Source organism: Poecilia mexicana, unplaced genomic scaffold (genome assembly GCF_051168715.1).
Source record: "Poecilia mexicana isolate PSO_F unplaced genomic scaffold, ASM5116871v1 scaffold_5, whole genome shotgun sequence".
NCBI classification, from domain to species: domain Eukaryota; kingdom Metazoa; phylum Chordata; class Actinopteri; order Cyprinodontiformes; family Poeciliidae; genus Poecilia; species Poecilia mexicana.
In genome coordinates, this window is record NW_028263374.1 from 25,043,168 (window position 1) to 25,058,932 (window position 15,765).

The 15,765-nt window shown below is 39.8% G+C and overlaps 1 protein-coding gene across 1 annotated transcript in view; it reads left to right on the forward strand.

Annotated features, from left to right (window-relative positions):
* Nucleotides 1-15,765, forward strand: part of LOC106918428 (plexin-A2) — a 78,598-nt gene that overhangs the window by 16,204 nt on the left and 46,629 nt on the right. Inside the window, 2 exon segments of the mRNA XM_088005789.1 lie at nucleotides 2,538-2,672; nucleotides 14,661-14,761. Of these exon segments, the coding sequence (XP_087861915.1) occupies nucleotides 2,538-2,672; nucleotides 14,661-14,761 (236 nt within the window).

A 15,765-nucleotide genomic window follows, 5' to 3' on the forward strand; every position in this document is an offset into this window, starting at 1 on the left:
AAGTCAGCAAACTCGGGAGGAGGGGGCACTAGAAACTCTGCCGGCTCAAGGGGCGGAGTCTCGGGGGGAGCAGACTCTGGAAACTCGGGGGGAGCAGACTCTGGAAACTCGGGGGGAGCAGACTCTGGAAACTCGGGGGGAGCAGACTCTGGAAACTCGGGGGGAGCAGACTCTGGAAACTCGGGGGGAGCAGACTCTGGAAACTCGGGGGGAGCAGACTCTGGAAACTCGGGGGGAGCAGACTCTGGAAACTCGGGGGGAGCAGACTCTGGAAACTCGGGGGGAGCAGACTCTGGAAACTCGGGGGGAGCAGACTCTGGAAACTCGGGGGGAGCAGACTCTGGAAACTCGGGGGGAGCAGACTCTGGAAACTCGGGGGGAGCAGACTCTGGAAACTCGGGGGGCTGAAGCAAACGCCGCCTCGGCGCGGGAACCGGAGGCAGCGGGGACAGACGCTGCCTCGCCGCGGGAACCGGAGGCAGCGGGGACAGACGCTGCCTCGGTGCGGGGACCGGAGGCAGCGGGGACAGACGCTGCCTCGGTGCGGGGACCGGAGGCAGCTGCAGGCGGGGCCCAGGGGCCGGGACCTCCGGCGGCTCAGGGCTGCGGTGATGGCTTTGCCCAGGGGCCGGGACCTCCGGCGGCTCAGGACGGCGTCGACGGCGTGACCGCGGGACCGGGATCTTCGGCGGCTCAGGGCGGCGGAAACGGCGTGACCCAGGGGCCGGGATCTCCGGCGGCTCAGGGCAGCAGTAACGGCGGGGTCCGACTCCCGGCGGACAGAACGCCAGCCGAGTTCCCACCCAGGGATTCTGGCTGGCTGGAGCTCCGCCACAGAACTCCTCCGCTCTAGGTCCCCGCCGCCGCCTCCGTCGCGGCCCGCGTTGCCTGGGTGCGTCGAGGTCCGAGGCGAGACCAAGTTCCTCCAGCAGCAGCGGAGAAGGCAAGATCTCTACGTCTTTGTAGAGATCCCGTTGAGCCAACTCCAACTGCTGCTGGAACCAAGCCTCGCTCCCCCACACGCTGGCGTCCTCACCTCTTTTCTGGTCGGATCCTACTGTCATGATTCGTGGTTGTGAGTGGTGAGGGAGACGCCGGGGAACCCAGGTAGTCATGATGAAAAGTAATAATTTAATGAAAAAACCAGGAGGAACAACTGAAAATCTCTGGCAGCACAGGAACAGACACAGACGTGAGACACGACGAGGATCCGACAAGGAACACTGACAACAGGAGGGACTAAATACACAGGGAGGGTAATCACAGGAACGACACACAGCTGGGATCAATCAAGACAGAGACTCAGGGGAAAACAGGACTAGACAGACAGAAACTACACAGAAAACACAGATCCTAACATGCTGACTCTTTCACACTTTTGATTTTTACTTAGTGTGTCAAGTTATCATTAATATTGATACGGTTTACATTATTCCTGCAGAGACAAACATAGGTTTTGTGATTACAAATACAAGCATTTTTCTGGGAATAAAATTAAGGACTGTTGTAAAGAAATGCACATAGAAAAAAGTAGAAGCCAGATGAAGAGATGAAACACTTTCATTATACAGAAACTAGTACATAAATGTAGTTCTACAAAAATAAGCTGCCTATTGACAGCGTGTGCATCAGCGACAGACTTTGAACAAAGGCTCACCTGCTTATTATTTTGCTTATCTGAAACAGCACACATTGTTTGTCAAAGTGGAAAGGAAAAGTGAAAAGCTTTTACCGGTTGGCATCTGTTATGTTTGCAGTCAAAAGAAATTCTGTTTAAAAGCCATGAATTCACAAAGAACTGTTTGAGTGCAATGGAAATAGTGGCAAAGCTGGGAGGCAAACATCTTGGAAATTTTCTTAATTTGGTTTTTGAGAGGCGATAAAAAGATAAACATAATTTTTAATCTCCAAGAATCCAGCCCTGAGATGTTAAAGCAAAGTTTAAAACTGGAAGAAGAGCGGTTTGTTTCCTTGAAAGAATCCTAAAGAAGCTAAAGACACATTGACATATTTTGTGACTTTGAGCTTCAATATTCCTTTTTCTACTCATTTGATGGAGAAATGCACAGTACATGTATGGGACACGGTTCCAATACTCAGACAAAATGCACTTTGCTAGTTCCTCATGATTGAGGAATAGATAGCCTCAATGGTATAAAAATCTGGTTGTTTTATCAAATTTATGTTGCATATGGGTTTTCTCTAATTATATTAAAAATCCCTTCAAGGGTCAACTTCAATATTGTAAATTCTATTGTATTTTTATGTTTTTGGTATATCTGACATCTCCTCTGGAGGATAATTTATTTATAGCTGTGCAGCTATGATTGGATAAGCTGATAAAGAAAAAAGTTTGATGTTAAATTGTTAAAAATGTCATAGACAAGCTTAATTTATTGATCCATACTTTTTTCTTGTAGGTGAACATTTTTGCTCATGATAGTGAAAGCTTGTTCCTTGTAAAGGTTAAGTTTGTTTCTTACTGATAAAAAAAATAAATAGCATCTCTTTGTTTCTGCTTGTTGACGTCTCTTTAGATCAGGGTGGACGGCGCTCAGGAGGGAGGAGTGCTGTATGAGACACTGACTGTGATGAAGGACAGCAGCCCAGTCCTACGGGACATGGCCTTTTCCCTGGACAGGAACTCTCTGTATGTCATGTCTGGCTATCAGGTGAGGAAACGCCCTTTTTTTGGAGCTTCTTGTCAGAAGAGCTGCTGAGTTGGGTGGGGATGTAGCGATAGGTGAAAGCCTGAGATCTGAAGGACGCCTGCGGGTTCAAGTCACTTTGAGAGCGAACCTTCAGCATGCTGATGTGCCCTTCAGCGAGTCGCTGAATGCATAGCATGGAAATTTGGAGCTGAAGCTTTCATTTGATGTGAAATTATTTTTTATTTGTTAACTTTTCTTGGTGTTGGGTCAGAGAAGCTGATAAAATTACGCATTTGCTGAGGCACAGAAATAAATAACACTTCTTTTTGAGGGATTTGCTTGGATTGAACTTATCAGGATGCTGCACATAAGACTGCTTGCTTTGTTCTGCATAAATAATAATTCCTGCTGGAGCAAGTATTTACAGTTTAAAAATTAGCAGCTAACACAATTTCAAATCAAAAACAGCAATAAATGACTAATGAATAATATATTTTTTTTGGAATACAAGCAGATGATCATGGCTTATCGCCAAAACACAGAGAGGAAATTCAAATTCACGTCTACAGAGGGATGGTTAAATATGTAGGCTGTGTGTGAGGGGATGGACCATTGCTCTAATTACTTATCCAAGCGAATCGACTTACAGTGCGTGCATCTTTTGTGAGCACTCCTGACACACAAACCGTGGAAAGCCACTGAAGGTTTTTTTTTTCTGGATGAATGTGCCCCCCCTATTGCGCTCTTCACTTGGCCCGCCATCACAGAGGCAAATAGTTGTAGCTGGACGGTATTCTCTGCACTCATTGCAGATAAGAGAGAACATTGGTAATCACTTTCAACTCCCATCAAGTGATTATTTTGGCGCAATGGCCTGCCACTGTGAAATGGGATTAGGTTTCACTGTGGCCAGAAAAAGCCCCTATCGCTGCTTTCTGTTGGAATCTACCGAAGCAGAGTCACAGGACGGAGAGCCAAAGGCCAGCGGGGGCAATCGCGGCAGCACCAGTTATTACAGGGCGGCTCAAGCTCTTTTCAAGAGCATGAAAATGAACTTTAAAAGCCATCTATCTTTAAAAGTATGACGTTTAAGGGAATAAGGGATGTCATCAAGGAAAGATGCGGGAGGATAAAGACAGTACTGCGTTGAGCACCATTTTCTAAAACAAATCAAGGCACTTCTTGTGTTTGTGATTGACTGGAAGAGACACAGCATCATTTATTGATGAGCTCTGGTTGTTCAAGGAGAGACGCAAGCTTCTTTCAAGGAGATTTCCAGCTACTTTCTCCCCTCACATCTCCCTCAGTGGCGCATAGTAACCAAGCAGGAAACCAGAAACCCAGCTTGACCGAGCTTTTTCTCTCAATATTAGAACAGCTTTGGCTTTGTAGCCCTCACAAGCTTTGAGGAAAGTAAAGCCTTCCTCTGTTTGTCTCCATCTCCATCTTTGCCCGAGCGCTCCCCGAAAGACTTTCCCGCAGCGCTGGTAAGGAATCCTCCCCAAGAGACAGAGCTTCACTTACAGATTCCCCACACTTTCAGCGGATCCCAGTTATGAGAGATTTTCAGATTGGTGGAAGCCACACAATGCAGCCCTGATGAGGAATGAGGAATGAGGCACAGAAAGATTTGGCTGAGATCAGCCAACTCATGTGGAATGACAATAAGGCTCGCCGTCTACTCTCGGTTTGAAACACGCAGGGTTAGCATGATGTTGAGGAGTGAGGCAAAATAAAGGCAAATCACAGTATTTATGTGTGGATATAAGTGTTTTTCTTAAAGACCGTTTGGGAGCAACGATTGATGTGAAAAAAAGGTTTCACAGCTGTCGTCGTTTTTCTCACTCACTATGTGTCTTTAGTTTGATCATTCTTTAGTACAGTAATGCTTACAATCCAAACACATGACTCACAGAGTTTTCTTCGTCTGTCTGTGAACTGAAGGCCTTCAGCCTCGGAGTAAACAAAAAGCTGCTGCAAGGTTTGTCCAGGGAAATCCCTCAGAGTGCCACTCAAGAAAATGCTAAATCATTCCTTGAAACCCCCACCATGCACATCTTTGTTCCTCTCTGCTTCCCTCTTTTTTCTCTATACTCTTTTTTTTAATTAATGGTGAGTGTTGCCAATACACACTTCCTGCCCATGAGTTGTGGAAAGTGTCTAAATTATGTTTCAAATTAAATGAATGTTGTTCATTTCATCTGAAGAACATTCATGTGAGGTGAGACACAGTATGACTAGATTCCTCAAAGTTTTCAAAAGACTTGCTTTAATTTCCATTTAAACCTAACTTCATCATTGCTAACGCTTAGTCATAATTTAATTTTGATTGAACAAATTCAGTCAAAATAACAGGACACTAAGGTGCTATGTTTCCTTAGTGTTTGGAACATTTAGTGCAGGGGTGTCAAACTCAATTTCACCGAGGGCCACTTCAGCATATTGGCCCCCCTCAATGGGCCACATTGACGGTACAAATCAGGAGTGCATCCCTGCTAAAACACCCCAGACAGAAGGCTGACTTCCCTCATTCAGTTCTGTAGAGGCTTATAATGAGTCAATGGTCCAGGTGTGTTAGAGAAAGAATCCATCTAAAGTTGCAGATGGGAGCTCTGGAAAACTAGACTTGGGCACCTCTAGCATAAATGTATAAAAATACAATGTTAAAAATAAATTAAACACCATCTTATATTGTTAAATAACTGATTTTATGTATTGATGTTTTAAATATTACATTTGAGTTTCCATGGATGTAAAATTACTGCTCAGTTTAAAAATTACAATATTTAAATCAGTGTTTAAAGGTAAGCAAACAAATAATAAAAACAAGTCACATGGGCAGACATTATAGACTTTATGCAAAGATTTAGTCTCAGAGGCAACTGAAATCAATTAATTTAAAAAATCCTTTCTGAATATCATTTCATGGTCTCTGAACTAAATGCGTCCTTCTGACCGGGAGCTGACAGCGTGTTGAAGAGTCATGGACCGGACGCTTTGGAGCGTCTGGTTAGGAAGCGCATTACAAACCTTTGGTTGAAATGTAGTTTGTAGTCAATTCGTGCTCAAAACCTATTTTAAGTCAATCATTGGCCTATAAAATGCTGGGGGGCCACATGTGGCCCGCAGGCCTTGAGTTTGACACATGCATTACGCCATAGAACTGCCAATTGGTAATTGAAGTAAAGTAGCTTCAATTTCAAAGAAGCCTACATTGAAGTTGATTGGCAAATGAACCATCACGAAAGGGGAAGGCTCTTGTTGTCTCACTGCACCCCGAGAGATGCATAACCTACAAAAAACATTTCTGTCTGGTTTTGAACCAGAGACCTTTTGCATGTAAAGTAAACATGATAACCACTACACTACAGGAACTGAACTTCTCTGCTTTGTTTCAGTTTGAGGTTCCAAAGTTGATGTGAGATGCAACACATGAAAATTTCAACTGAGGCTTGCACTTAGATGCCTGGATTCAGAGTACAGACCATGACACCACAGAACCCTTGTTGACCTTTAGTAAACACCTGTGATGAATAGAACATGCAAAATCTGTTTCTGTCTGGTTTCGAACCAGAAACCTTTTGCATGTAAAGCCAACGTGATAACCACTACACTACAGAAACTCATGCTCTTTGCAGTGTTCCTGGTAGATGATCCACATTTTGTTAGAGACTAATGTCAACGATGGGCATGGAACAATGTCAAATACTTATACCACAGATCCTCTCAGAGAGCACAGTAACTTGGTGAACAAACTGTCAGACTTATAATTGTGCCTAATTTCACATTACAGTCCATAAAGTAAGCCTGGGATCAAAGAAATGTATTAAAGATGTCATTAGCAGAGACAAATGGTTCTACAGAGAATTGGTTAAATGGCTAAAAAATAAAATCAATACTTACAAATAAAAAATGGTTCAAAAATAAAATTAAGACATTAAATAAAAAAATATCTGAAATACAATCACTTGAAAATTAAAAATGGTTCAAAAATAATAACACTTCAAAATACAAAATCTCTGGAAAATAAAATATTATGTATGTTGTTTTGAAAAACATTGGAATATAAGCACTTTTATCAAATCTCCATTGTGGTTAGATCATGTAAGTTCTTCTTAAATCCATGGAAACTCAACAGTTTGTAAGGTAGGTGAGTTAGCTCAGCAGGTTAGAGCACCGTGCTGGTAATGTTGAGGTCATCGGTTCAAACCCGGTATGGGGCAATTCATGTGTAAGGTCTTTCAGACAATCAACACTTCAAAATAAATAAGGGTTCAAAAATAAAATCAACACTTCAAAAATAAATAAGGGTTCAAAAAATAAAATCAACACTTCAAAAATAAATAAGGGTTCAAAAAATAAAATCAACACTTCAAAAATAAATAAGGGTTCAAAAAATAAAATCAACACTTCAAAAATAAATAAGGGTTCAAAAAATAAAATCAACACTTCAAAATAAATAAGGTTTCAAAAATAACATCAACACTTTACAATTAAAAAAATGGTTCAAAAATAAAATCAACACTTTAAAATAAAAAATGGTTCAAAAATAAAATCAACACTTTAAAATAAAAAAATGATTCAAAAATAAAATCAACAGTTCAAAATGTATAATGGTAACTGTTTCTGTCTGTTCAGTCCATAAACTAAGCCTGGGATCAAAAAATGTATTGAAGATGTCATTAGCAGAGACAGAGGCTTGGCTAAAAAATAAAATCAATACTTACAAATAAAAAATGGTTAGGAAGCGCATTACAAACCTTTGGTTGAAATGGCGCGTTAAATTCAAGTCTCCATTACAGACCAGAGAAAACTAAAGAGAATGCAACATTGTGTTAATCCATTTGAGTAGCCGGTAGTTTATCTGGAGGAAATAAATGACGATGCAGAAGTTAATTAGACTGTAACATGATGCGCAGTCCGCTGCTCAACCACTGCAGACGTGGCTCCGCCGCTGCGAAGACTTAGAAACCGCTGGGAGAAACTCATCCAGCGGATTTAACAAATGGAGCCTTCTTGGTGCACGGTACCGAGAGCGGCGGTCTGGAGGAGCTGCAGACGTAACATCTGTCCGTTTCGGAGAAGCGAAACCACACAAAAATAAATAAATAAATAAATAAATAAATAAACCTGGTAAAAGCGCACACCGGACCCATCCATCCATCCATCCATCCATTTTCCTTCACCCTTGTCCCTCAGTGGGGTCGGGAGGGGTGCTGGTGCCTATCTCCAGCTCACGTTCCGGGCGAGAGGCGGGGTACACTCTGGACAGGTCGCCAGTCTGTCGCAGCACACCGGACCGCAAAGGGTAAAACACTCACAGAGTTCAGTTGATCTGTTTGGATCAGACAGATCCAACTGACTGATGAATTAGTGCAGATTTTTCTGCAGATGGGAACCAGGAGGAAGTGCGTTCAGACCCCAGCAGGTGAAGTGATGCTAATTTAAGTGACGTCGCTTAATTTAATTTATTAAAAGTTATTGGGGTGGTTTTTGTCACTAGGAGAAAAATGTAGATGCATTTATCTGCTTAATTTGTGATGGGATCTGGATTCACGGTGAATATTAACTAAACCGCATAAAATGCGACTAAATAGTCGATGTTAATATGATTGTAATTTCACAGAGAAAATAGTACAGGACCGATTTTTTTTTATGTTGTCGGTCAAGATAACGTCTAGCGCGTTGTTATGAAAATGCTACATATATCAAACATAACTTAAAAAGGAATTTGACTTCACAGTGTAACACCGTCTCTTTAAGAAGCTCCTGCTCTTTCTGACACTCAGCCTGCAACATGTCATCACAACAATGCTTCTCATCCCATTTACAACTTTTCTTCGGAGCACTGGACTGAGAAGTAATTCCTATCATAAACTCAGCAGATGTGCAATTCCACCAAGTGTTTCCAAATTTCTGCTGCTGCTAATCTGAAGTAGCTGTGTGGGGAATATAAAATCTAAAAAAAAGGTGATTTTATATAAATTAGAAACACCCAACTTCTGTTGAGTGTTTGTCATTGTACTATTAAGAAATTTATACTGAATTTAGCTACACACTCATGTTTGCCTTTTAAATTGTCAAGACATTAGCAGTTCAGTTAGCTGATTTATCTCCTGACTAAATCAGGCCCTCTTTCTGTTTGATTGACCAGATAAAATCTGATTTTGCAATTTCCCTCTCAAATTGAAGTATATGCCATAATAAACACTTTAGTGTTTCCTTTTTTTCTTTTCCAATGTCCTTAGATTTAAATCATTGAAATATAGCAGGCTTATTGGTGCAGTTGGCAGAAAATCTCTAACAGTGACATTTTCATTTGTTTCTCTTTCTGTGCTTCTAAAGTTTCCTTCTACTCCACTCATCTTTCGCTTTCTTCAGCTTCATTTTTTTAATATGTTGTCTTTTGGGCTGTGGTTTCCGAAAAGTTGCTTGCTCTGCAGCAAAGCAGTATTTGCAATTAAATTATTATTGTTTGTGGTATTAGTTACATTCCTAATTTGTGGGCAGTTTCATTTGTCCTTTCCTGACTTATTTTTTGCTGCTTTTATTTGATAATTTTTAGCATAAGTCATCTCACTTATTACCTTGAGGACCTTTGGTAAAGGCTTGTGCTGAATTGAACATTTTTGCCAATTAAATCTTCGAGCTCCTGATTCTAATTTCAAACATTAAGCTCTTATTGGTGACCAGTGCTGCTGACCTTATCTTTTTTTAATAAGCCCAATAATTCCTAGCAATTTTGCAGGTGTTTAAAAGAGGGTTTTTAACTGAATTACATTTGCCAGCATGAATTTAACTATGGTAATGAGGTATATGCTAGATTTTTTAAAGCAACATGAAGATTGGAACTCATCTCTTCACCCTTAAACAAAAAGACACATTTCTTCACACAATCTTGTTTTTGTAAAGTTGTTATCTGATTTGGTTTTCCTTTAGTGGTTTTTTTTAATTTTTGAATTGTGATATGAATAACAAGGAAGTCTAAGATTCATGCACATGCAGAATCTACCTCTAACCAGACTGAAAAACTTTGCTAGTGGGACCTGGAGAAGAGACTAAGTATTAACAGATTGTTCTAAGTTTCTGGCTCACGTTGTTTGTTTTCTAAGCTTCAGGTTTCCAACGTTTGTTAGAGAAAACAGCCAACATGCCTTTCTCCATCTGCACGTCTAAACACAACCAAGCAGTGCATTTATATAAGAAATAAAGTATGAGTTTATTTGTTCAATTTCTGATGCCTCGATGATGATTATGCATATTTTACCTCAGTTTTCCATAATTTACTTTTCTACCAGTTTTGCAACAGTCATCTGATCTTACAGCATGAATATCACTTCTGGGAAATTTTATTGTGCAAAAGTAAGCTTGCGATTTACATCTTTTATCTGAAAGTGTTTCTCTATGTTACGTTTTGTTGCAATGCATTTTCACTGTTACCCCTTTTATTTATTGACGTGTGTTGAAGGAGGGATATTTCACAAGATCAGAATTTTTGAGCTTCATATGATAGTGCAATACTATTCCCTCACCAAAAATATACTTGAAGTGTTGCTTCAGCACTCCGAGTAGTTATCATGCTATCTAAGGAGATATTTAAATGTCAAAAATATTTCAACGGTTTTATAAGTCTTATTAAACCTAGAGAAATAGCTGTTCCTCTTTAGAGCATATTTGATTGTCATTAGGTCAGTGTGTGCATGAATGCTATGACAGTCCAGCTGTGAAAACCTCCTGCTTTTATGGCTGCAAGAATATTAACTGATGATTTTGTTGCAGTATAACTTCTTAATTTTTATGGATGATGATGCATGTTTTTCAGTTTTGCATACTCTGATACATTTTAGCCAAATTTCTCTAACACTATTTTCAAAAATATACAGCTATGCACAAGAACATTCATTTTTAGAAATGTTAGAAAAGCAATCTTTACAGGTTCAGCAATAAAATAACTTAATTTAATCTGAGAGATAATCTGAAAACACTTCCCAATATGGGGAGTCCCGATATGACCTGAAATACTCAGTTGACACATGACACTTACATGTTATTTTAAAGGATTTTCCAAAGCAGACTGAAAGTATAGGATTTCAGAACTGCAGAGCTCCAAACGCCTGTACATTCATCTGGCCTCATTTATAAACTTTCAGTTTATCCGGATAAAAGGGAAAAGTGGTGGCAAATTGTGTAGATCACAGGGTCACACATTACTTTGAGGATGCTCCAGATGTTGTGAATAACACTTTTTCTCATTCAAAAAGCTACAAATTAAATGTGATGCTGTGCTTATACAGCTCTGCTGTGATTGACACTGCCAGCAAGCATTTTACAGGAAGCAGCCTGAACCAAATGGTTTTTATGTTCTGTATTTGCTTTAAATTATCAGTTTCTACAAGAAAAAAGAAAAAATCTCCAAACAAAAGTTAAATAGATGTTAAATATTTTGCGTAGTCATGAATGATTTACAGTGCATTTACATAAATAGATACAGTGCAATAAATATTAATGAAGGAAGAATTTATTGAACTGAAAATGTGAAAAGACGGCAGTGTGCATATACATTCTGCTGTGTAGTGGGAATACTGCAACCATTACAATAAACTATTACACCATCTTTTTTTTTAAAGCTAATGTTTTGAGTATTTACACATACTGTTATTTGCATTACTGTTAAGCGTCTACATTTCCCCATGCTTTTATTGATTTGGAGGCCATATTTTCTTACAATCTTAGAGTAGTCTTGATCAATCTTCTTGATCAATCTTCAGGCATATGATGCCTTAAATATTTTTCTTTCAACCTCTGCTCCTTTTTCACTACTTTTAAACACTACAATGTTTAAAAGTCAACATTTTTATGGACAATATAAATCTAATTCTCCAAAATTGTTGTTAGTGTATAAATGCCAAACATTGCTGAATTGCCATTTTTAAAACTGATTCACCTAAATAAATAAAAACAAAGTGTCTTTGTGAAAAATGTATTTTTTAAAACTGATTAAGTGAAAATGTGGTTCACAGTCTCGGTGCTTAGAATGAGGTTGTCTTTGAAAGGTCTGTTTGGAAATTAGGATGCTAAACTGAAGACTTTTTCTTCTTTAGAAAATTAGAGATCGTATCAAGAAGACTTCCAATGCAGCTCAAACATTTAACTTCACTTTAAACAGGAATACCTTTTTGTTTTCATCCACCACAGTACAATAATTTTTTTATCCATTTAAAAAACTAAAAACAACAACAACAAAAAACATGCACCTTGATGTTATTGCTGCAATACACAACTAAAAAAAAGACAAAATTACTTCTTAATGGATCAAATGAATTTGCCTTTAAATTTAAGTTCATGCTTTTGAGTATACTTGGCTGATTTGCAGTCCTTTTTGTGGGCCTAAATTTAATTCTAAGTCTAAACTTAGATCACTTTTATAACGGGCAGTTTTACTGGGTCTAAATCAGAGCTTCAAATAGACGTACCATGTGACTGACATCTAACAGTATTCAAAATTGAAATCAGATCTATGGCTCAGTGGATGGATTTCTACAACCTGAAATTGATTTTGAGTTGTGCTCTGATAATTTTAAATTACTTTGCAAAGCCCTATGAGCTGTTGCTCTTTCTTTTTCCTTCTCCTCAGGATGAAACACAATGCATGACAGGTATGTTTTACGTGTAAATTGCAAACAATTCATAGATGTGTGACCTTTTTCTCACTGTAGCATACTGATCTCTAAGAGTAAGGGCCAGATTTGGGCAAGATGAGGCCTTTGTATGAGGCCAACTTAGGCAGTACTGCTTCAAATTCACATGGGAGTAATCTATCCAGATGTGCACCAGAAGAAGTTAGCATTGCTTCCACCGTGCCTCACCCAGGACCTTGTCATGCTGCCAACATGATAATAAACCACCACAACCTCTCTATGAAAGTTAAGTTAATTTGTTAAGCACAATGATGAGCTCACTGTGCTCTCACTGGGCATAAAAAGACCTCTTTAAAACCTTCTGCGCAATCTGTAGTCTGTTTTTTTTAACGTTGTAGTGTTCTTAATCTTTCTGAAGGGGTTCTAAGGAGGCATTTCTGGGTTTATTTCAGTAAGCTCTTGCTGAAAACAGATCCACAAAGCAAATACTGCTTTACATTTAGAGCAAGCCTTACATTGCATTCTTTGTAAGGTACCAGAAAGCAGATCCATTCTTCTCTCTTTGTAAAGGTCATGCTGTCTACAATTCACAGACCAACAATGTTAGTTTGGATGAGCTCCGGACCACAACTCTTCATGGATTACAGCCCTCGGCCCCTCCCACACTGCAAAATCATTTTGCTAATGGAATGCCACAAATGGGTTCTGAACTGCTGTTTAAAAAAAAGGGACAGTTATTTGTAGGGAGCAACAGATAATCCATTTTGCCTACACAGACCTGAGAGAGCACCCACTTATGCTATCAAGTGCACCGGAGACACTCTAATCCATAATCCACTCTTCATTTCTGATTGCTTACATCAGGAAATTGCTTGCATCATATGTACAGACCTAGAATAATAACCAAGTAGAAACCAGGCATGCTCAGGCTGCTGCTCCAAATGGCTTGGTATGCAGGGGTGGTGTAACAGCAACGACTTTTCGCAGTTAATTGAGAGCTAATGCTTTGCCAGACGCTTATGCAAGTATGTGGCTATCTACTGGATAAGATTCTTGTGTGTGCACTGAAACATAGCTAAAAGCTCATATGCTCATATGGTTTTGTTTAGATGTTTTTCCATGTGCTAGAACAAATGAAAATGGAAAGTGGGTGTAAGATGTAGTTGCAGTTTTTTTCTCAACACACTGATATAGAACTATTTACATCTTGAAAAACTAAACTGTTGGTAAATGTTGCACAGTAGGCTTATTTTATCCTATCTTGGCATACTTGCCAAAACATATCCAATAGTGAGATATTACGACTTCTGTTACAGTCTAAAAACACTAAGATAAGTTCTTCTTTAGTTACTCAATGCAACAAACTACAGCGGCCCAAATCCAAAGGTACAATCCCAGATCTCCCACTTAAAAATGTCATTGTCCAAATGACCTAAACAAAGATGTATTTTGGTTTTGGAGTTCTAGTTTTCTCTGCCATTAATCCACTTCCAGAATGAGGCTGATTCTGGATGCCGGTTTGGAAGAAGTAATTGTAACAGCTACTGATCACTTAGGATGAAAAGAAAAACGTTCCATTAAATAAAACTGAACTCTAGCACATGGTTATACAGGAAACATTTGGAGTCAGAGAATGCTTACATTTCCTCATGTGCCAAAAAACTGCCATCAGTGCACCCCTAGACAAATTCTTAATACAATCACAAGTGGCTAAGAATATTTTTTTGTTTTTGAGCAAAAAGTGATCTGATGAAGTTAAGTCATTATTCAGATAATACAGTAAACATTCCCTGAAATTTTATACCATTCTGCTAAGCATTTTCTGACACAGCAAGATTTTCTCTCCGGTGCCTTAAAGTCCACATGGACGTTAACTGGCTCTTATAATCCTTGACCTGGTGTGAGATTTGCACAGATATTACCCTCATGTCCATGCATGACAGTGACCTTTCCATGTATTTTTTAACTGTACACACACAGAAATGAAGACTACTTTCCATGCAGTGAAACATGGCAATGCCAGCATTATGCCTTTCTTCAGCATGGACAGAGAAACTGCTTAGAGCTGACGAGTTGGACTGAATTGATTGATTCAGTACAAATGCAGCTACAATTTTCAGATTTCAGTTTGTAAGAAAGCCACAACTGTTATTATTACGCTTCTTTCCCCAGTGAAGGAATCATAAATTATCTCACTAATTCTGGGGTTCACTAATCTTCAAACTCTAAATATTTTATGGCCAAAAAAGGTTAAAACATATTTAAAAACAGAACACTGATATATTGAATTGCTTTTCCAAAATCTTTTAGTGGTTCTCAGCTGTTGTTGACATGCCAGCCTTCCTGCCCTCCTGTCATTCCTCTGCTCCAGGTGGTCCAGGTCCCTGTGGAGTCCTGTGAGCAGTACACTACATGTGCTGAGTGCCTCAGCGCTGGTGATCCCCACTGTGGTTGGTGCGTGCTCTACAACATGTGAGTCTACTCCCTTCATTTTCTCATGCATCCACCAAAGCAGACGGATTAAAACCATGTCACTGTTTTTACCAAACTGCTCAGAAGGAAGCTGAGCGGGGTTAAGCCTGCGTTCCTATGATTTGATATAGCACTCTTATTATAGTCTCTGGAGCTCCCCACTATCAACATCTGGCATAAAAATTGGAAAACCAGGGAAGTGGTTGCTGGACTTTGTGATCCCTCATAAATAGCGGCATTTAGGACAACAGAAGCTGCATGATCACCAGATTTCATTGTCTGCCGAACCAAAGGATAACGGGTGTTAATGGAGGAAAGAGGGATTAGCCTTCCAGCCACAGCGAGCGCAGCAGATGCACTTTCTACATACCCATGAAACATTTTGGACCTGACGGAGCAAGCTTTATCTCCTCCATCTTAATTATCTGACCCCAGGTTAGCTTGCATAACACTTCGATATGGAGCAAAGGGGATTCAGAAGATTAAAAGCCTGCTTTTCGGCACCAGCCGCAGTGTTTGAAGCTGACCTCAGTCGGGGATTTATCCCTGTCTCATCATTTCACGTCTGCATTTCAGCTGGCTATATCTTGATGGTAATCAGCATTATTTAAATTACAGCTCTCTATATTATCAAACTCAAAAGATAGGGGAATGAAAAAATAATGCTGTTTAAAAATCCAAATTACCTCATTAAGTAACTGTTGTTGTTCTTTTCCAACGCTAATTTTGTCTGCATATCTCATTACACTCTTTATTTGAATTAAACTTATCTGAGTGAACAGGCTGCTGTTTCCCTCCAGTTTTGAAAAGAAAAAAAGTCCCACACTGCAGAGTAAAACTACTTTGTTTTTCTGCCCTATTAAATGCAGATTGGGGTCTTTTTCAGCTCTCTGAATGACACTCACGGTGTCATGTTGACTGCTTTCAGCGGCTCACTTTCCCACCCGTGGTGATTTGCACCAAAGCACCTATCTAGCAGAGTGGGTAGGGGGTGTTTGTGCACA